A 23,365-nucleotide genomic window follows, 5' to 3' on the forward strand; every position below is an offset into this window, starting at 1 on the left:
TATATATATATATATATATATATATATGTATGTATGTATATATAGTGAAAAGTTTTAACAATGCGAAAAAAATAGCAAATAAGTCAGTTTAAAACATATACAGCAATATGTAAATTGTTACGTCACTCTTGATTTTTACGTCACACACAGTCGCAGAATCCGACCCCCCTCTCTCCATCGCTTTCCAATTCCAAAAAGGTGACGTCATTTATTGTCTACATCTAACATGTGAAATAATATTTGCAAATAATAAAGATAAATTGTTTGAAAATACAAAGGCCTACTTATTAAAATAACGAAACAACTACAAATATCTCTTAGGTATGATCAATAGCCTATATAATATATCATTTAAGACATTTGAATGGGACAAGGAACTTTTTAGGAGATCCTATAAAGTGTCGCTTCACCGTAACGAGTTTTTAATGAGTATCGCAAGGAAATCCTCGTTTCGTTGTTTCCTCAAGGATGTTTGGCATTCGCTTTTTGTAGAAGGTGTCGCACAAAGGTAAGTTACTAGACGCTAGTTTATAAACATTTTTAACTCGTTGTTACACTAAGCATTGTTTAATTAATCTTTTAAAAACTTAACAACACTAATTAATTGCTTTTGTATCAATTACATTATATTATAATTACTTCCAGAAATGAATCAAACATCGCACATATTCGCTATTAGTTATCACTTAAGCCCATTATTATGCTAAGTTTTATAATTATGTTAGGCAGGCGGGGAAGGTGAGTGGGTGGGGATTAAATTTGACAACATGCATTGACAACATGTACAAGAATCCATAGGCGTTTTATTGGTGATCTATACACAGCTGTTCAATTTGGCACACAAATTAAAAACCAAATAAATTCAGTTTGGTGTATCAAGTTGCAAAAAGGGAAAAATTATATATATATATATATATATATATATATATATATATATATATATATATATATGCGAATGTGTGTAAAATATTTTAATTAAAAGCCAAATTAATATTAAATTAACCCTTGCACATCTGAGAATGAATTGGTGCTGTCAGATTATTCTAATTGTTGAGAGTTTATGAACTGCTTACATTTTGTTGTGTTGGTGAACTGCTTACATTTTGTTGTGTTGGGAAACTGCTTACATTTGTTTGTGTTGGTGAGCTGCTTACATTTTGTTGTGTTGGGGAACTGCTTACATTTTGTTGTGTTGGTGAACTGCTTACATTTTGTTGTGTTGGTGAGCTGCTTACATTTTGTTTTGTTGGGGAACTGCTTACATTTTTTTGTGTTGGTGAACTGCTTACAATTTGTTGTGTGATGTGCACACGGTACACTGAACAGAGCAGCAACATGTTAGTGCATAGTTTATCATCTAGGGGACGTCTGTGCAAACACCGGGTAACACTATTTAAGGGGGTTACACCAGGGCAAAAAATTGCAAAATGTAAAGAAGAAAAATGCTTTTTTGTTAGTTCCGTTAATGATTAGTTAAAGCTTAGAAGTCTTTTAAGTACAAATCGACATTTATTACAAGAGGGTGGGGGTGACAACATGACGTAAACGTGTTAATTAAGTATGCAGTAATTAAAGCTTATACATATACATGTGCGTAAGCTGCATATATTTAAATTATAGGCACACACACACACACACACACACACACACACACACACACACACACACATATATATATATATATATATATATATATATATATATATATATATATATATATATATATATATATATATATATATATATATATATATATATATATATATATATATATATATAATATGGATACTTATTTCTTGGGAGGGGCGCCACCGGGTGACACCGAACCTAGCAACGCCACTGTGTAAGGGGGGGGGGGGCTGATTGTTGGGAGAGAAATATTACACGCCAACATTGGTATGGGTGCCTAGATGTAGACTAAAAAGTACAAAAAAACAGCAGTTGAAAAACATTCAACACTCACACAGCCATTACAAACACCATAGGATAATTTGCTCTAAAGTAAATTGATAACGATGTAGTCAACACAATTCAGCTGGTACTTGTTACACTCATGTTGCTATTTTATTCTATAGTTGTCTACGTAAGCATCATCAGCATGGATACGGGACTAGTTGCGCTACTTTTGTCAGGTAATGTAGAAGGTCTATAGATGTTACACGGCTAAACTGATAAAATATGACATGTTTGGTGTTCAATAGTATGATACCGAGGGTAACGTACCATAAGAGGCTTGTCGAGTTACCCGGTGGTCTTTATGGCAGTTGAGGTAGAATTCACCTGATTCTGTGACCTCGGTATATGAAGGGATAGTGTGGTCAGCACTATGTCCAGCCGCCTTGACTCTCCCTATCATTACAGTTGGATTTAGGGACGTCTCACGGACTCCGCCTCAGGATCCGAACCCGAGATTTTCCCATTAGTGATGCATGTCCTACATACGTAGCTTTGTACTGTGCTGATATGGGGCTCAAAGAAAAGTGAAATTCTTGTTTGGTCTCTTACATCAGTCCCGTTAGAGATCGTGCACATAATACAAGAAGGGATTTGTGTGGTTGTCTAAAAAAAAATTTATTACGTAAAAAATATACAATTTTTCTTTTCTTATACTTGCACCATCTGTTAATTTTTTGCCTTATTAATTTCGTTATCTTTATTACAGCCGTGTTGTACCTAGTGGAAGGAAGTAAGTAATTTGATTCGTTTTTATTGAATATTTCGTGTGTCATATATATATATATATATATATGTATATATATATATATATATATATATATATATATATATATATATATATATGTAAAGTTACCGCTTTTCATAACACCTGTTAGATCGGTTATCGGTTACTTACAGACAAGTTTTTATCTAGTTTGCTTCAGCACACAGTTTACTATAAAACTCACAATTGCTATCTCTATAGTCATATTTACAGAGACCGCGACTTTATAACAACTTTACGTTTTTAAATGTTTGAATTCTATGGACATGTTGTAGGTGATACAAACTTGATATTTTTTAAAGTAAATAGCTCAGGATATATCCAGTAATTTCGGTATTAATCTCACCAGATTTACCGCCCCTCTCGTGTGCTCTCCCTTGGTTACTGTCATCCTAATTTTTATTCATTGAAAAAATATTTTCCTACGTTAATGTCTTTACGCAAAAGAAAAACTGAGTGGCTTTAGCTTTGAAACAAATAAATGGGCGAGACAGAAGCTACATCCACACAGCCCCCTCCCTTTTACCTCAGCTCTGGTTAAAAAATATGACATACACAGTGGTGTTGATTCAAATAGTTTGCTCCATGTTATGACCGGCTCCGTGATAAATGTGTGACCGGCCACAGTTTTAATAGCGCCATTTTCTTCTGTCAGCTGGGGGACACTTCCTCTACACGGCTGTAGCTGTCACTCACACGGCTGGGGATTGAGGGTGGGGGGGGGGGGGGGGTGGGGGACCTGCATGTTGAAGGAAGATGATACAGACATTTTAGGCTATAAAAATATCAACTGCCACAATTTTTCATGAGGTTAAATTACTTTTGTCTGCCGCCTTTGTAAAATGCTTTCTATAAATCATTATTTGAGTAGGCCCTATACCTAAAGAAATTAGGCCCTAATTTTAATTATGCTTATATCTAAACATTTAACGTACTGTAGCTAAAACTATTCACGAAATGTTAAATGAAACGGATGATTGTATTGAATTATTTTGTATGCATCAACTTCATAAATCTATAAAAAAAGGAGACCCCTTATGTTGTGTAGTTCAAGCACATATTATTACTTTTTGTAGCCATATAACCAACCCCCATAAGCTGATTAGCCCTATAAAGCCCATTTGTTGTTTAGCCATATAATGGCCGTATGTTGTGTTGCCCTAGAAAGTGCGCTGATGAACTTCTCCATGGAATCCTCTCCCCCCTCCCCCCCCCCCCCCCTACGATGCATGTTGTAGCTAAAAGTAAACAGGCCGACACCTCTGGGCAAAGTTAACACCTCAGGACAAAGTTAACATCTCAGGGCAAAGTTAACATCTCAGGGCAAAGTTAACATCTCAGGGCAAAGTTAACATCTCAGGACAAAGTTAACATCTCGGGGCAAAGTTAACACCTCAGGACAAAGTTAACATCTCAGGGCAAAGTTAACATCACGGGACAAAGTTAACATCTCAGGGCAAAGTTAACACCTCAGGACAAAGTTAACATCTCCGGGCAAAGTTAACATCACGGGACAAAGTTAACATCTCAGGGCAAAGTTAACATCTCAGGACAAAGTTAACGTCTCAGGGCAAAGTTAACACCTCGGGAAAAAGTTGACATCTCAGGGCAAAGTTAACATCTCAGGGCAAAGTTAACATCTCGGGACAAAGTTAACACCTCGGAAAAAAGTTGACATCTCAGGGCAAAGTTAACATCTCAGGGCAAAGTTAACATCTCGGAAAAAAGTTGACATCTCAGGGCAAAGTTAACATCTCAGGGCAAAGTTAACACCTCAGGGCAAAGTTAACATCTCAGGGCAAAGTTAATATCTCAGGGCAAAGTTAACACCTCAGGGCAAAGTTAACACCTCGGGACAAAGTTAACACCTCGGGACAAAGTTAACACTTCGGGAAAAAGTTAACGTCTCTGGGCAAAGTTAACATCTCAGCGAAAAGTTAACACCTCGGGACAAATTTAACGAGACGTACTTTACGTTGGTAGTGTTGACATTTTTCTGTCTGGATTTCAAGCACTGCAACTGGTCACGAGCGTTGCTATTTTTAGAAGCTGTCTTGTTCTTGTTCTATAAATAACAGTTGTAATAAAGCCGTCATTTTTCCTTGTAACAACCGTCCAACATTTCTAGAATTTTGTCTCGTCGTTTGATCTACACGCGCTTTAAGGAAATAGTTTTCTAACAGTATCTATTTCATTATACTTTAATGTTTCAATGATTATTTTTTTTAAAGCACCCAGACAATGTCCTACAAATATCTAATTAATTATAATTTAGTGTTTCAATTATTATTTTAAGCATGAAGAATAGTTTCTAAGAGTATCTATTTTACTTTAGTGTTTAAATAATTGTCTTTTAAAAACTACTTTCAAAACAAATATCATGTTAAAATAAAGAATGTTGTTTATAGCGCACATGTTGTGCTTTTAAGAATTGTGTGTAAACATAGAGGTAAACACGGACAGCGTCACAGGAAGTGTCAGTTGAGACACTTTGTCAGATGACAGTGTCATATGTCTTGTATGACACTCCAGCAACACATCTCTGTTGTTGTCAGTTACCTGTCATATATTACTGTTGTTAGCTTCATATTATCAGTTGATAGTTTGCAAAAACAAATGCCAAAACTAGGCAAGTGCTGCATAACTACAATTTTTCTGTCCCTCCTCAATAAAAAACTAAGCTTTAGTAAAACGACACCTATTGTATAACTACAAACTTTATGTCCCTCCTCAATAAAAAAACTAAACTTTAGTAAAACGACATCTATTGTATAACTACAAACTTTATGTATCTCCTTAATAATAAACCGGGAATAAGTAGAATAAGTTCCACTTCCGGTTACCAAAAATCGCTGAAAAGTTGATACAGAACTACACATTTGATGTATTACTTATAAATGAAGTTTCATCAACCTAGCTGTTACGGTACTCAAGTTATCGTGTTTACAGACACACACACACACACACACACACACACAGACATACGGACGAAATTGCAAAACTATGTTTTTCCGACTCAGGGAGGTGTAAAACGTCGAGATTTGTGAAAATCACAAATCTCGATTTTTCTTGCACAATTTTAATACTTTCCCTATACTTCGTATACGAGAAAGTAAAAAAACTAAAACGACACCTACTGTATAACTGTAAATTTTCTGCTCCATGCCCTGTTGCAGATGTCACGCCTACTTCACCAACAGCTGCTCAAAGATTTCAAGCTGATAAATTTTTAGACATGTTAGGCAGGTCTTTCGGTAAGTTGTTTATCAAATAAAAAAAACTAGTTATTCTATCCCAAACAAACACATTGTATTTTCAAATACTGAAAAATTATCAGGCCTAGTTTTCATTTATTGTTCATTTAAAGCATCTATATTACAGTTATTATTTATAGTCAGATTGAGCCATTTCCGCATTTACCAAAACGTTTCTTAAAGTTAACAATAACCAAACGACCTTATCCAGTTAGGTTTTAAAATAGACCTACTACACAAAACATTTCGATTGAAATAAAAAATAACCAAAGAAGTTTTCTAATGTTAAGTTGATCACGTTTAACAGTATCTTAGTGTCAATAAAACCTATTAGCCAACTAAATATGTTTTCTTCTATCCTTTCATCTTTCATCTAGATTTAATGTAAAGTTGATCACGTTTAACAGTATCTTAGTTTCTAGATGTCTACTAGCCAACCAAAATATAATTTTCATCTATCCTTTCAACTAGATCCACAGGTAGCTTACGTAGACTTGCTGTCTGCCCTACATAAAAGGATGCGTTTGGGTAAGTTTTAGGGATACTTGACTTGATGTCATTTCATTATTTGGGTAAGTTTTAGGGATACTTGACTCGGTGTCATTTCATTATTTGGGTAAGTTTTAGGGATACTTGACTCGGTGTTATTTCAATTTCATTAGTCTATCTATGGCAATACATGTATGCCATGACGAATAAAACAATTGATGGCTCATATCAACTGCAAACACTTAAAAAAATAGATTGGCTAAGAAATTTCATAAAGTAATTATAGAAAGCAGTGATAAACATTTTTAATTAGGCCACTATTTAATTACTGTATGGTTTTCTTGCCCCCCCCCTTCCTAGACCCTCCGAACAACTCTTCAGGGTCACCAATAGACGCCGGACTGTCAGACCCCAACACAATGGCTGAGGCTGGTATGTTCAACTCATTTAACTATGTTTGTATGTTTATAGAGGTTTATATATATATATATATATATAATATATATATACATACACACACATATATATATATATATATATATATATATATATATATATATATATATATATATATATATATATATATATATATATATATATATATAGTATCGCGTATACAAGACTGTATACAAAGCACCCAGACTAGCTAACATGACGACTGTGTCTGAGGTGTGTCTGCATTTCACCTGTCAGAAATAATGAATGCACTGAACCTTGAGAATAAATTAAATCTGCCGACTTCCTGTTCCGACAGTCACGTGACCTAATTTACAGAAGCCAAACAAGAGTGGGCGGTCAAGCGTGTGATTAAAGTCTAGTCTAATTAAGCCATATTCTAATCAATAAAAAGCTTAGTAGTACTAGTACTAGTAGCCTATGCTGAGTACCCCTCATGTGCAGATTAATGATAGTGCTTGCGACCCGAAAATTGCGCGCTTTTATTTGTTTTGTATTCTGTAGTATTTGCGATGCAAGCAGAAGCAGGGTTTATTTCAGAAAATTTACTACATGGGGGGGGGGGGGGGGGGGGGACTCTTGAAAGCTAGGGAATGAGGTGGATAGCAAATTAATATATTTCATATTTTAAAATTCCCTGCGGTAATGATAGACATGCTCTAAGGACGAGGTGCAAAGTCATGTAGCCATTCCCAGAGTTTGACGCCTGAAAGAAACACTGGGTGCAATTTTATTAGGTAATCCGAACAAATCTGTTGTTAAACTAACAAAAGGGAAAGTGATTAAAGTGGGGGGGGGGGGGGGGGGGGAGACACAGAGACTTGACGCTATTTCACGTGATTGTTTTTTTTTTTTTTCTGAAGAGGAAAGTAATGGTAACAATTGAACTAAAGCAAGACGTCTTTTGTGAACGACTGTTACGTGTTTTAAGCTTAAGGCTTTGATTACCAAAATAATTTTAAAAACTATTTTAAAAAAAAAAAACCTTATATTAACGTTCGATTTTTTGTTCGAACCAGCCAACAACTGTCCCGCGGCTCCGGCTAAAACTGGTGCGTCAGTTACATACACGAGTGACAGACGGATCGTAGGGTCAAGGGCGTTCTATCAGGTCTGTATGTCAGGCTTTCTATCAGGTCTGTATGTCAGGGCTTTCTATCAGGTCTGTATGTCAGTGCTTTCTATCAGGTCTGTATGTCAGGGCTTTCTATCTGGTCTGTATGTCAGGGCTTTCTATCAGGTCTGTATGTCAGGCTTTCTATCAGGTCTGTATGTCAGGTCAGGGCTTTCTATCAGGTCTGTATGTCAGGGCTTTCTATCAGGTCTGTATGTCAGTGCTTTCTATCAGGTCTGTATGTCAGGGCTTTCTATCAGGTCTGTATGTCAGGTCAGGCCTTTCTATCAGGTCTGTATGTCAGGGCTTTCTATCAGGTCTGTATGTCAGTGCTTTCTATCAGGTCTGTATGTCAGGCTTTCTATCAGGTCTGTATGTCAGGTCAGGGCTTTCTATCAGGTCTGTATGTCAGGTCAGGGCTTTCTATCAGGTCTGTATGTCAGGCTTTCTATCAGGTCTGTATGTCAGGCCTTTCTATCAGGTCTGTATGTCAGGGCTTTCTATCAGGTCTGTCAGAGCTTTCTATCAGGTCTGTATGTCAGGCTTTCTATCAGGTCTGTATGTCAGGGCTTTCTATCAGGTCTGTATGTCAGGGCTTTCTATCAGGTCTGTATGTCAAGGCTTTCTATCAGGTCTGTATGTCAGGTCAGGGCTTTCTATCAGGTCTGTATGTCAGGGCTTTCTATCAGGTCTGTATGTCAGGTCAGGGCTTTCTATCAGGTCTGTATGTCAGGGCTTTCTATCAGGTCTGTATGTCAGGGCTTTCTATCAGGTCTGTATGTCAGGGCTTTCTATCAGGTCTGTATGTCAGGGCTTTCTATCAGGTCTGTATGTCACTTGATAGATCTATGTGATTTGCTTGTATCACAAGAAGGGGCAGGAACTAGTACTTGATTAACATTTTATACTCGATACACTTTTTATTACATTAGGCTACTCTACAGTTTTAGACAGATTTCAATTAAGGATTAGTCTTTATGGTACATAAGAAGATTTTGCCTTAAAAAAAAATTGCTGCATTCTTGACTAGGACTTTATTTAAAATATTTTTGAAAATACAATTTTCACATTTTCTATCCAGTGTGAGACGGGGTATGAAGGGAGGTCACTTTTTGTACAATGTATCAATGGTGGTCAGTGGTCAGCGCCAAGTGGCTGGGAAGGTTGTAAACCAGGTCAGTTTTGTTTACAATTCTTTTCTTACAGTATAGGCCCCTACCCAACAATTCTTTTCTTACAGTACAGGCCCCTACCCAACAATTCTTTTCTTACAGTACAGGCCCCTACCCAACAATTCTTTTCTTACAGTACAGGCCCCTACCCAACAATTCTTTTCTTACAGTCTACCCAACAATTCTTTTCTTACAGTACAGACCCCTACCCAACAATTCTTTTCTTACAGTACAGGCCCCTACCCAACAAGTCTTTTCTTACAGTCTACTCAACAATTCTTTTCTTACAGTACAGGCCCCTACTCAACAATTCTTTTCTTACAGTCTACCCAACAATTCTTTTCTTACAGTCTACTCAACAATTCTTTTCTTACAGTACAGTCAACAATTCTTTTCTTACAGTCTACCCAACAATTCTTTTCTTACAGTCTACTCAACAATTCTTTTCTTACAGTACAGTCAACAATTCTTTTCTTACAGTCTACCCAACAATTCTTTTCTTACAGTCTACTCAACAATTCTTTTCTTACAGTACAGGCCCCTACTCAACAATTCTTTTCTTACAGTCTACTCAACAATTCTTTTCTTACAGTACAGGCCCCTACCCAACAATTCTTTTCTTACAGTCTACTCAACAATTCTTTTCTTACAGTACAGGCCCCTACTCAACAATTCTTTTCTTACAGTCTACTCATCTATTCTTTTCTTACAGTCTACTCAACAATTCTTTTCTTACAGTACAGGCCCCTACCCAACAATTCTTTTCTTACAGTCTACTCAACAATTCTTTTCTTACAGTACAGGCCCCTACTCAACAATTCTTTTCTTACAGTCTACTCAACAATTCTTTTCTTACAGTACAGGCCCCTACTCAACAATTCTTTTCTTACAGTCTACTCATCTATTCTTTTCTTACAGTCTACTCAACAATTCTTTTCTTACAGTACAGGCCCCTACCCAACAATTCTTTTCTTACAGTACAGGCCCCTACCCAACAATTCTTTTCTTACAGTACAGGCCCCTACCCAACAATTCTTTTCTTACAGTACAGGCCCCTACCCAACAATTCTTTTCTTACAGTACAGGCCCCTACTCAACAATTCTTTTCTTACAGTCTACCCAACAATTCTTTTCTTACAGTATAGTCAACAATTCTTTTCTTACAGTATAGTCAACAATTCTTTTCTTACAGTCTACTCAACAATTCTTTTCTTACAGTCTACTCAACAATTCTTTTCTTACAGTCTACTCAACAATTCTTTTCTTACAGTCTACTCAACAGTTCTTTTCTTACAGTCTACCCAACAATTCTTTTCTTACAGTCTACTCAACAATTCTTTTCTTACAGTCTACTCAACAATTCCTTTCTTATAGTCTACCCAACAATTCTTTTCTTACAGTCTACCCAACAATTCATTTCTTACAGTCTACCCAACAATTCTTTTCTTACAGTCTACCCAACAATTCTTTTCTTACAGTCTACCCAACTATTCTTTTCTTACAGTCTACCCAACAATTCTTTTCTTACAGTCTACCCAACAATTCTTTCTTACAGTATAGTCAACAATTCTTTTCTTACAGTCTACCCAACAATTCTTTTCTTACAGTCTACTCAACAATTCTTTTCTTACAGTCTACTTAACAATTCTTTTCTTACAGTCTACTCAACAAGTCTTTTCTTACAGTCTACTCAACAATTCTTTTCTTACAGTCTACTCAACAATTCTTTTCTTACAGTCTACTCAACAATTCTTTTCTTACAGTCTACCCAACAATTCTTTTCTTATAGTCTACTCAACAATTCTTTTCTTAAAGACTACTCAACAAAAATGCTGATTGCATAATTTGTTATCTTAATTTAACTCAGAAATAACAAAAAATCTACGATTTCTTTTCTCACTACACACATGGCCCCTCCAATTTTAGGATTTGTTGTTTGTTTTAGTTGACTGTGGAGCCCCACCCCCAAGTGTTCAGTTTGCCGAAGCCTCATTCACAGCTACTGTTTATAAATCTATAGCACTCTACACTTGTCAGTAAGTGAACCCTTCTCCAACTTTAGGAGGTAAAGTTTTTTAACACAACAGCTACAATTGTAATACCCAATACTATTTATATTGTTTTTAGTTAGACCTGTATGTCTAAATTTGTGTCTGTATCTGAATTTTTGGTTAATATCCTGAAAGATTTTACCAAAGAAAATTTTGTTATTGGTTTTTCTTTGTGTTAAAATATTAAAGTAATCAATGGCTTCATAGATCTGCAGAACATTTGTTTGAGTGAAGTTATTCTTGTTAAAGAATTTTGAACATTGTACTTTTTTGGTATTGCTTTCTTTTTATTTAATTTTGTTAAAACGACTCATGTTAAATTTTTTTATCTGACCCACATTATAACACAATATTTCTAGACCTGGCTATAAGATAGACACACCCAATGCAAATGTTTCCTGTCTAGACACTGGCTATTGGGACACCCCAACATTCAAATGTGAAAAAGTTTCTATAAATCAACGTGAGTAAAATACTTATCCACTTATTTTACAAATTAAATTTTATTATGATTTAATTACATCAACAAAATAATATATGAAGCCTAACTTATTACATTTTTTGCTAAATTGCAACATAATTAATTTTTGTTTAGAAGATCTATAAAATAAGTTCTTCTCAGGCAGCTAAAGAAAGTGTTATTCTGGAAGGAGATTGTCAAGATGCACTGATTCATTTTAATCACTTTTATGTTTGTGTTGATATCCTGTGTGCACCAAATGTTTCATATTTTCAGTTCACCTTCCAAGTCTTCAGAAAGCTTTCAATAAAAATATGGGAGGTATTTGAAATAAGAAAAGACAAATAAATTTCGACCATTTAAAAAAAAAAAATTAATGCAATAAAATAGACTTTTTAAAAATCAAGATTTAAATTAATTAATTCTTTTTTAAAAAAAATCATCAACAGTTATGTGTACTTTGTTAGTGTGTCATTAAATTATAACAAGTAATTATTAACTAGGATGTTGAAAAGTTTTAACCACCTGTAGTTTACTGAAAAAAAAAGAGATCTAAAATATGTTGGTCATTTAAGGTTGAAAATAACAAGTGTGGATGTTTAATTATTAAACTAGAAGCATGATGCCTATTGTTGGTTGCAGAGTCCTAGTTAGCTAAAATTGATTTAGAAAAAAACAAATTTCTGCTTGTTGTATGACATTCATTTCTAGGGAACTAATCTTGTACAGCTTTTAGCAGGTGATGCAGAGCATTTGATACCCTTGTGTGGCTTCTCATTTTAGTTTTAAATTTGACATCCTTGTGGCTTCTCATTTTAGTTTTAAATTTGACATCCTTGTGGCTTCTCATTTTAGTTTTAAATTTGTCATCCTTGTGGCTTCTCATTTTAGTTTTAAATTTGTCATCCTTGTGGCTTCTCATTTTAGGTTTAAATTTGTCATCCTTGTGGCTTTTAATTTTATGTTTAAATTTGACATTCTTGTGGCTTTTAATTTTAGGTTTAAATATGACATCCTTGTGGCTTTTAATTTTAGGTTTAAATTTGACATCATTGTGGCTTTGAATTTTAGGTTTAAATATGACATCCTTGTGGCTTTTAATTTTAGGTTTAAATTTGTCATCCTTGGTGCTTTTAGTTTTAGGTTTAAATTTCACATCCTTGTGGCTTTTAGTTTTAAGTTTAAATTTGATGTCCTTGTGGCTTTTAGTTTTAGGTTTAAATTTGACATCCTTGTGGCTTTTAGTTTTAGGTTTAAATTTGACATCCTTGTGGCTTTTAGTTTTAGGTTTAAATTTGACATCCTTGTGGCTTTTAGTTTTAGGTTTAAATTTGACATCCTTGTGGCTTTTAGTTTTAGGTTTAAATTTGACATCCTAGTGTGTGGCTGCTCATTTTACAGTATTTAAACAGCTACCTACCTCTACCACATTAATTGTCACAAAAGCCAGAACCTCCCCATATCAGCCCTTTAACAAAAATTAACATTTTTCATTAAGTTAACATTAGTAGACCCACCACTTATAACTAGGTCACAACTTTGTTAGATCCTTTTGTAAAAATACCAGATATTAAGCTACAGTTGTTCTTGTTTTTACATTTGTGAGCTTTAAATATATTAAAAAAATATAATCCAAGATGAATCTTATTATAGCAGGTAGATAATGTGCACAGGTGATTTTTACAACAATATTTTAATTTACTTTTCTTCTTTACCCCAATTTTAGACTAGCCTGCAGTAATAAAATGGAGAAATTCCTTGAGTCTAAACTCATGCTTTATAGAGAAATTGATCCTAAACTTATGCTTTATAGAGAAATTGATCCTAAACTTATGCTTTATAGAGAAATTGATCCTAAACTTATGCTTTATAGAGAAATTGATCCTAAACTTATGCTTTATAGAGAAATTCCTTGAGTCTAAACTTATGCTTTATAGAGAAATTCCTTGAGTCAAACTTATGCTTTATAGAGAAATTCCTTGAGTCAAACTTATCCTTTATAGAGAAATTCATTGAGTTAAACTTATGCTATATAGAGAAATTCCTTGAGTCAAACTTATCCTTTATAGAGAAATTCCTTGAGTCTAAACTTATGCTTAATTTGAAATTCCTTGAGTCTAAACTTATGCTTTATAGAGAAATTCCTTGAGTCTAAACTTATGCTTTATAGAGAAATTCCTTGAGTCAAACTTATGCTTTATAGAGAAATTCCTTGAGTCTAAACTTATGCTTTATAGAGAAATTCCTTGAGTCAAACTTATGCTTTATAGAGAAATTCCTTGAGTCTAAACTTATGCTTTATAGAGAAATTCCTTGAGCCTAAACTTATGCTTTATAGAGAAATTCCTTGAGTCAAACTTATGTTTTATAGAGAAATTCCTTGAGTCAAACTTATGCTTTTTAGAGAAATTCCTTAAGTCAAACTTATGCTTTATAGAGAAATTCCTTGAGTCAAACTTATGCTTTATAGAGAAATTCCTTGAGTCAAACTTATGCTTTATAGAGAAATTCCTTGAGTCAAACTTATGCTTAGTAGAGAAATTCCTTGAGTCTAAACTTATGCTTTATAGAGAAATTCCTTGAGTCTAAACTTATGCTTTATAGAGAAATTCCTTGAGTCTAACTTATGCTTTATAGAGAAATTCCTTGAGCCTAACTTATGCTTTATAGAGAAATTCCTTGAGTCTAACTTATGCTTTATAGAGAAATACCTTGAGTCTAAACTTATGCTTATCTTAACATTTTCTTTGCAGTTGACCCATCTGGCCTTGCAGCTTTGGGTGCACTGTTTGGTGGAGGGGGGAGTGCGGCATCTAATACTAACCAGAGTAAGGGATTTTTTTGTTATTTTTATTTTTGTCTTTTATTCTTTACATTGTCCTTTTTGTTTCATTGAACAAAGTATTATTGGTTTTTTAATGGCATATATTTACTTTGGAAGGAGATTAAATAAAGTGTAATGGGAATAAGTAGATAAATCTAATTTGATGAAGTTTAGATATATTCAATTTTTTTATATATTAGGTAAATTTTGTTAAACTTAAATTCATGAATGTTAAATTAGGCCTATCATCTAATGAATAGGTATCTATATTTTTCATCAAATTACTTAAAAAGGCTCATGTTGTTATGGAAGATTTATAAGATGTTCGTATAGGCAATATAGGTGAACTAAATTTACTCAAGTTTAATGACTATGATATTTTAAAAATGTTTTCTATGTAATCAATAATACTGAGCTATCAGCTTATCATTAATGCTTTTTAGATTTAATTAACACTCATTTGTTAAAACTAACTGCTTGCTTCCAATAACATGGATTTGATCATATTTAAATGTACATATTAACATGTCTAAATTTCTAAATTTAGTCTGAAATAGAAAATAAAATCTTGAAATTTTGAAATTTTTTGCCTAAGGCTTTTAAAATTGTTAAATTAGAACATAATTTCAGGCTAATTTATCTATAATGTACTCACAGCTAATCACATGAACTACAACATTTTCACATCCATATGGCATGAAGATAATTTATTGTAGAAAACTATTATGCTACATGTGTGTAAATTTTAGTTCAACAAATCCATCAACTTCAACAATTGGCCACAACTTTACTTGGGGGAGGAACTACACAGCTCTTCAGAAAGGCTAAACATAGGGCAACTAGTAGTAAGGGAAGTAAGTCTGACTTGCTATTCATGGGCTGCAGCCAGTTATAATCATGATTTGTTTCAGCATTGGATGCAAGAATAAAATATTAGAATTACTTTAGGTTTGTCAATATAGTAAAGCAATATTTTAATTTTAAATGTTAAACAAATAAATTTATTTTATAATAATGTATAATAATTATTTTGATAATTTGTTACACATTCCTTAAGAATAACATTCAATAAAAATTAAAATAACATGAGGATAAATTATAAAAATAAATTTTTGTGGGATATTGTTAAACAAGTTACAATAAAAAATAATAAAATCAGAGTCAAGTAGAAAAACATAAACATTTAGCTTGTTAACTCAGATACTAAAATATTGAAACAAACTTTGACACTGCAGAATTCCTTTTTGAATATTTCATTACCATATTTTTCTTGAAGATGTGCCAGAAATGTTGCCAGCATTACTCTCTCTGAGATCCATTCTCTCATCACCAAAACCAACCATCTCCAAACCACAGTACCTTTTCCCTCTCCACACTAACAGAGATAGTATCAACTGTAAGTTGGTTGCCAGTACCTTTCTCTTGATATACTCAGCCAATTTACTAACACATTAAAAAGCGTAATTATTTTCCTGGTCAAAATTTGACATGAATTACTGGTTTATCAACATTTTATAAAACTAACAATTAAAAAGGTAACTATAATTTAAAAATCAATAGCAATTAATTTTAAATCGATTTGTCTAATATATTATTAATATTTGTTGAAATTAATTTTAAATGTTTAAACAAAAGTTACTTTTTGCTGATGGGATACTTTTGTGCTGGATATTTACATCAATGAAGTTTCTTTTGGGTTAGGGTTGATGAAGACTGATGCAGTGTTTTTTTGTATACAATTTAACCATTGTTTTCATTGCATGTACAGCTATTTACATTCTCCACCATTTTTAAACTAACAAATATTTGCTGTTACTCTTTATGCAGTTTTAAGCCTGAATTTGGATTCATAAGATTCAATAATTTACTAACATCCACTTCTATTTAAACCAAGATTGTAAGTAAATTAAATATTAATTTTTCATTAATTAATAATCTGTTTAATTTAAACTTTTAATCACTACAAATTTACTATTCTATTCATAAATATATGTTTGTATTCTTAAGTTATACAATAATATTTATAAGCTTTGGCATCAACACAATTATTTTATAATTCCTGTATTGTAAGAAGAAATATAATAATCATTCCATACACATATATGGCGCAACATTATTTTTTTTTTATGGGCATATTTCTACTTTTTCTTTGTCCTCAACTTATATTTTAAATTTGAAATAATTTTAAAATTTTAACAAAGTTGTAAACATCTGTAATAACCATAACATAAAGAAACATGCAATAACACCAGAAAGTTTTACAATTTTAAGTTATTTGAACTAAATTGTTGCCAACTACTAAAACTAATTGTAAACATGTCATGTATGCATATCATCAAGAATTTAACAAAATTAGAGCTGCAATATCATCTCTTTTATATTTTCTAACATCAAATTTTAACATTTAATTATATAAAAAGCTAAAGCACTGGATACAAATTATATCATGTTATTTTATTGTATAAATAGATCTACATTTATGTAATTTAATGAAGTTCCAGTCTGAGATGTAGAAATATTGTGTTTATGTAGAGCTCACATACAAGTGAAAAACTTTTTTCAAAATGAAAGTTACATTTAATTTAAACATTTAAACTTGGAACAATTGTATTCACAGATCAATTGCTCATGGCAGCAATACTCAAAAGTAAGTTGTTGTTTTTAATCTGCTTATCACAGTTTAAAGTGCAGGCTACTATGTTTGATTTTTGACTGTCAGATTGTCTTTAGCCTTCACACACCTGATGGATGTTGATAACTGTTGCATTTTGGGTTATATGATAAGGTTAAACTATGACTCAAATAGAGAATTTTTAATGGGAAGCTAAAGTGGTCAGCTTAAAAAATCCTATTCATTTGTTTTTACCTAGCAAAGTTGACTATAGGTTATACTAATAAACAAATAACTATATTTCAGGTATGCCAGGATTCCCAGGCATGGGACCAGGTAGAGTTAATAATTGCCTGCTAGAACTTAAGTTAGAGTATTTAACATTAGTAAAAAAATGTAGAATTTCAATGATAAATTCTATGGTAGAAAATAAATTTTAATTTAGTAAAGTATATTGCAAATTTTAATTTTACAGGGTCGTGTACTGTTACTTGTTGTTGTGTCATAGTTTGTTATTAAGCCAATAGTTTCATTAGTCAAATAACCAAATTGTATAAACCCACATCTCAATATTTCCAGTCATCCCACCAACAACAACACCAGCTACAACTACAACACAGAAGCCTACAGGCCCCAGTTTCCCAATGGGTGGCATACGTAAGTACATATGGTTTTTATATGTTAGCACACACAAGTTTCTTTATACATAAAGTACATACAAGTTTCCTCATACGTAAGTACATATGGTTTTTATATGTTAGCACACACAAGTTTCTTTATACATAAAGTACATACAAGTTTCCTCATACATAAGTACACATGGTTTTTATATGTAAGTACACACAATTTTCTTTACACATAAAGTACATACAACTTTCCTCATATGTAAGCACACCCAAGTTTCTTTATACATAAAGTACATACAAGTTTCTTCACATGTAAGTACACACAATTCTCTTCACAGGCTGAAATATTACATTTTTGATGAGAAACAAATGTGTGAATTTTATTTTTTTCCATAAAAAAACTTCACCATAGATGTAAATCTTACACTTTGATCAGACAAAATCTTATGACATAGGCTTTTATCTCACTCACATTGTTTTCTAATTCTCAGAATTACCAAAGCACTTAATGAGCTTACTACCAAGTAAGAATCCATTTTATTTTAGAAATATTTTACAATAACAGTTTAGTTACTTACATATATAGTAGCTTTAGTGTATTTATTTACCAACATTGTTCATAGTTAAGATATTTTTTTTCTCCAATAGATGGGATATCTTCATCTCATGGAATGCGTATGTAGCTTTGTATTATTGATGACTTTTATATTATTATATTTTTATTATATTATTTTGAAGTTTAATTTTTATTCAGATTTCAAGTAGATTTTGTAAATATCTAAGATTCCTCCATGTCTTAAGGTCCACAAGATCTGTTGACATTAGCATCAGCTGGGCTGGGGTCAGCCAGTGGCGCCGCCGCTCCAAGAGATATCAGTAAGAAACAGCTCAATGTGTTAATTCATTACTTAATTTCATGTGTATGAGAAACATTAACAGGGGCGCCCTTTCCATTTTGTAGTAGAGGAAAATCAAGACAACTCTTTAATAAAAGAAAGCAAAGTTCACTTTGGTCTATTGTTGATTTTGTTTAGTCTGTTGTAATAAATGAAAATTGCCTTAAATTAGTGCTCACTATTTTTTTAAACAGATAGGTTAAAGAAGATGTTATCTTCCTGGGTTTAATTTGTAGTGAAACATAAACACAGTTTATAAAGAATTAATACACAATGATCTATGACCAAACATGATGACATAAACTGTAGCAGTCGCACACACATTTAGACTGATTTTTGGCTTCGGGATACACAACATTTAGACTTTAGAAGTCATATAAAGAAAACTAAAAAGTCATACACTATCACTAGACTTAGACTTTATAAGCCATACACAACTAGGCGCAACATTTTTAGACTAATGCAATCATACACAAAAATTAGAATTTTTCAGGTCAACTTCTGGTAGTTTTAAAACTATTACCCATGTTCTGACCACATTTTTTCAGCTCAACTTCTGGGCAGTATGAACCCCATGTCCATGTTTTCACCTGGAATGGGTCTGGGTGGACCTGGTGCGGCTGGGACAGGGGCAGCTGGTGCAGGAGCTGTTCCACCAGATCCTGAAAAAATGGCGGAGCAGAGAGAAGAAAGTATGTGCTACACTTTAATGCTTGAGTTACTTCCCTTGGTGTAAATTATTTATTTGTGCCACATTTTCTAATTAATTTGAGTTGGCCCTATTTGATCTTGAATTAATTTAAAAATTTTTTTTTAGACTTTTAGTTTTTGACAATTTAATTTCTGCTTAGCAAATTTAATAATTACTATAGAACCTCATTCACTTACATCTTGACAGAAGCAATTATTGACAGGGTAAAAATATGCCATTGTTACATATTAGCCTGATATTTAAAAAAATACTAAGCAATAAACTAGAAGTCATTAGAAGAATTATTTCTCTAACAATTTATTTTGAAGTACCTTATATTGAACAGCAAACAAAATTAATATATCCAATAATTAATGTTGATTTTTAAATGTAATATTTCCAATGTTTGTTTCAGTGATGCTACGTGCTATGATGGCTAATGCCATGAAGTGTAAGTTGTTTTAAAATATAAACAGCAACATCTGTAATCATAGTAACATGTTTTTCTTAAAATTATATAAAAGTTTGAGTGCTTTTTAAAATTTAACTTGGTTGTCTTAAGCAAATAAATGACCTCTTGGCTGTTACAGCAATGATGCAGCCTAAAGTGCCAGTTAATGGAACAGCAACAACTCCAGCTAGGAATTCTAACCGTAAGAAACCTTTTAACAAATATAAATTCATTTTTTGAAAACTTTAAACTGATAGTAATTTTAACACATTGGAAAATGTTAGTTAACATATATTTTTATATATGTTACTTTGGTTGAATATCCTATTTGTAAAAACTGTTTTCAAGATTTTATTCTGAACATGTTTTTTTACTTTCCTCAGCTGCAATGGATATGATGAGTAAGATAACTTTTTGCTTACAATCACAGTGATAAAATTCTCTTGAAATTTTCATTTTAAAAATATTAAGCAGAAGATATGTTTGATACAATTTATAATTTTAAAAATAGTATCTTTGGCTTAATAAGTACCTGGCTAATATTTATTGTAAAATGGCTGCTTGAAGAAATTCTAAAGTCCAGATTAAGTTTAAACTGTTTTTTATGTATCAGAGACCATGACTATTGTATAAATGCATTAGGATAAAATAGGCCTCAAATAAATGAAACAAATAGTTAATATTTTAAAAGACTATGGAGAATGCATATTAAAAACCCTGTTTTTGTTCCATTTAAAATGAAGTTATGATTTGATTTTTGTAACAGCACTGATGGCCTTACAGAGCAGCCTGGGAGGAGGTGCTGGCTCTGCAGGTGGTGCAGGTAATGTGGTTTTAGGTGGTGCTGGTAATGTGGTTTTAGATGGTGCTGGTAATGTGGTTTTAGGTGGTGCTGGTAATGTGGTTTTAGATGGTGCTGGTAATGTGGTTTTAGGTGGTGCTGGTAATGTGGTTTTAGATGGTGCTGGTAATGTGGTTTTAGATGGTGCTGGTAATGTGGTTTTAGGTGGTGCTGGTAATGTGGTTTTAGGTGGTGCTGGTAATGTGGTTTTAGATGGTGCTGGTAATGTGGTTTTAGATGGTGCTGGTAATGTGGTTTTAGGTGGTGCTGGTAATGTGGTTTTAGGTGGTGCTGGTAATGTGGTTTTAGCTTTTTAAGATTGAGCCTAATACTTATAGAACTTACCTCATCAATAGAAATAACTCATTTCCTAGAAATAATCCACTTTACAAAAATCACAGTTTGGTAATTATAATTTTTTTTTTGTTTTTGCAGGAGGTGGATTTGATCCAATGGGTAAGTAAAAAGTTAACCATCCTCCTAGTTATAGAAACTTTGAAAAGTTATACAAACATTATAGAAACTTGTTAATTTTTGTTAAAAAAATTGTATTTTGTTAAATGACTGCCTAAATGTTCTTTGCCTGCCTTCCCCTTTCCCCCCCTCTCCCTGGACCTCAAATTATTCTATCATGTTATAACAAAAATCATGACACCCCAAACTTTAAACAACTTTTATTTCAATGTTAAAGTCCTTTTGTTATAACACAGTTTTTATATCATTGTCTAATTGCATAGATGTCATTTTTAATTTCGTTTAGATGTCTATAACATTTTTTTTTAAAATTTGCAGCAATGATGATGGGAATGAGTAAGTAAAAAACTTTATATTAAAATGTAACAAATTCTTTTTTACTAAGTACTCTATAATCTAGTTAATGTTTCTTTTAAAAATAGTATAAAGTATACATTCATTGATCAACATATGTAATGTTTGATTGTTTTGGCAAGAAGCATTTAATATTTAAAAAAAAAATGCATTAAAAATGAAGCTTAACAACTTTTATTGTAAATACTTTAAAACTAGATCCTGCAATGCTTGGTCTAGGTGGTGGAGGTAAGTGTATTTTGTTTTAAACAATTTCAATGTTACAAACTTTATTTTGTGTTTGTTTTATTTAGTATAAGTTATTTTACATGTTGAAGCAAATTATTGATGTTTTTTAAAGTTTTTGTTATTAAATTGGGATTTTACTGTCCTACGCTTTCAATTGTTGAGTTTGTTTTAAAAATTATAAAGAAAATTAAAATTAAAAAATTAAACAAGAATTAAAATATGACTTCTTTGAATGATGTTGTTACTGATGTTGACATCATGTCCTCTTTGGTCCTTAGGTGCTGCAGGCGGAGGACTGTTTGGGGGTAAGTGAAACAAGATGGCAGGACATATTTGGTTTCAAAACTTTTTATTATGATGATATAATCATTGATGACATGTGGTATATACTTATTTTATTTTATTTTTAGGTTTATTTGGAGGAGCATAAAGTTAAAAGGTAACTCTTAATTTTATTTAGCTTTGTCTTGTTTAGAAGGAATACATTTGTTGTACTTTCCTTAAAATAAAACCATACTGTGAGGATATCTTGTTTAGAAGGAATACATTTGTCATACTTCACTTAACATAAAACCATACTGTGTGGATTCCCATTTTGTTTTTTCTCCTCCACAGATAGTATTTTATATATAAGTAACAGTATGTGTTTGACAGCCACCTTTTTTGACAGAGTTATACCCCTTATACTATGTTTTCTTATGAAATAAAATTGTAAACCATAGAAACTGTTGATTTGTAATTTGTGTGTGTGGGTTAATTAATAACACAACTTTCATTTAATGTTCTCATAGAACATACACTTTTTATTATAATTTTATAATTTGGTCATCTGTATGTAAAAACACATAAACAGTTTATATTTAATTGTTATTTTTAAGGACACAAACAGTACATGAAATAAATTTGTAACAATGGCTGTGGGTTGCATTGGTTTTATTTGGACATTTTCTTGAACCACATTCAAAATCTTAGGTTTAAGTTTTTCTAAACATTGCATTTTTATCTATTGAATGTTGAAATTGGTTTAGCTGATTAGATGGTGAGCTTAAATACAACTTCTAGGGCTTAACTGAGAGGGCATAGGCTGAGGTGAATTTAGTGACTTAAATAGGTGAATTAGATAGGTGGTCTTAACTGCATATAAGGCTCTAAATACAATTGGCAGACATTGTAAACCATCCATTGTAAAATAATGTTTTTGTATTCTGACAAAAAACGTATTTTAAGCTATTTTTTTTTTACCTTTTTGTTTTGAGTATTTTGGTAAATTTGGAGAATGTTTTCCTATTATCTGCACCTTATTAGATTGGTGTGTGTTTTGACTAAAACCTTCAAAATATCCAGCGCTTGGATAAGTCACCTGCCCACATGTCAGCTTGACCTATGGATAAATGGATGTCACCAGAACAAGTGGTGGATACTACTTGCACTGGTCCTCAGAGGGCAACACTGCGAATTTGACCACGTTATAAAAGTGACCACTGGATTCCATTCTCAGAGTAGAACTGTGGCACTGCAGGCTCATCATTCTGGGAGCTGGGAACAGAACATCAGAGGCTACATGGGTGGTGGACATTAGTACATGGGGTGGTGGGGACATTTGTACATGGGGTGGTGGGGACATTTGTACAGAGGGTGGTGGGGACATTTGTAC

The 23,365-nt window shown here is 32.8% G+C and overlaps 2 protein-coding genes across 10 annotated transcripts in view; one reads left to right on the plus strand and one right to left on the minus strand.

The window, feature by feature from the left end:
• Positions 1 to 410: 410 nt before the first annotated feature.
• LOC131929399 (uncharacterized) lies at positions 411 to 22,455 on the plus strand. 6 transcript variants are annotated; one of them, XM_059285566.1, is made up of 31 exons: positions 411 to 508; positions 2,076 to 2,132; positions 2,663 to 2,686; positions 5,896 to 5,973; positions 6,445 to 6,501; positions 6,823 to 6,894; positions 7,938 to 8,029; positions 9,114 to 9,207; positions 11,150 to 11,240; positions 11,615 to 11,718; positions 11,992 to 12,036; positions 14,469 to 14,543; positions 15,289 to 15,393; positions 15,816 to 15,935; positions 17,157 to 17,186; positions 17,457 to 17,486; positions 17,730 to 17,807; positions 18,268 to 18,300; positions 18,425 to 18,451; positions 18,578 to 18,652; positions 19,221 to 19,364; positions 19,779 to 19,814; positions 19,954 to 20,016; positions 20,198 to 20,215; positions 20,581 to 20,637; positions 21,091 to 21,111; positions 21,448 to 21,465; positions 21,682 to 21,711; positions 21,990 to 22,016; positions 22,122 to 22,150; positions 22,327 to 22,455. In XM_059285566.1, exons 2-30 carry the CDS (start codon positions 2,099 to 2,101, stop codon positions 22,139 to 22,141), a joined length of 1,698 nt encoding a protein of 565 aa, XP_059141549.1. In that variant the 5' UTR covers positions 411 to 508; positions 2,076 to 2,098; the 3' UTR covers positions 22,142 to 22,150; positions 22,327 to 22,455. The 6 variants fall into 6 exon arrangements, with proteins under 6 accessions (XP_059141549.1, XP_059141551.1, XP_059141550.1 ...); XM_059285568.1 differs by lacking the exon at positions 14,469 to 14,543; XM_059285567.1 differs by lacking the exon at positions 11,992 to 12,036.
• Positions 22,456 to 22,541: 86 nt separating this feature from the next.
• Positions 22,542 to 23,365, minus strand: part of LOC131929401 (corticotropin-releasing factor-binding protein) — a 31,100-nt gene continuing 30,276 nt past the window's right edge. For all 4 annotated transcript variants that reach the window (XM_059285574.1, XM_059285575.1, XM_059285576.1 and 1 more), the window contains one exon: positions 22,542 to 23,247. In XM_059285574.1, the coding sequence (XP_059141557.1) occupies positions 23,132 to 23,247 (116 nt within the window). In that variant the 3' untranslated portion in view covers positions 22,542 to 23,131. The remainder of the gene's footprint in view (positions 23,248 to 23,365) is intronic.

This window comes from Physella acuta, unplaced genomic scaffold (assembly GCF_028476545.2).
Source record: "Physella acuta isolate Inbredline_101_S28 unplaced genomic scaffold, ASM2847654v3 ptg001625l, whole genome shotgun sequence".
In the NCBI taxonomy this organism is placed as follows: domain Eukaryota; kingdom Metazoa; phylum Mollusca; class Gastropoda; family Physidae; genus Physella; species Physella acuta.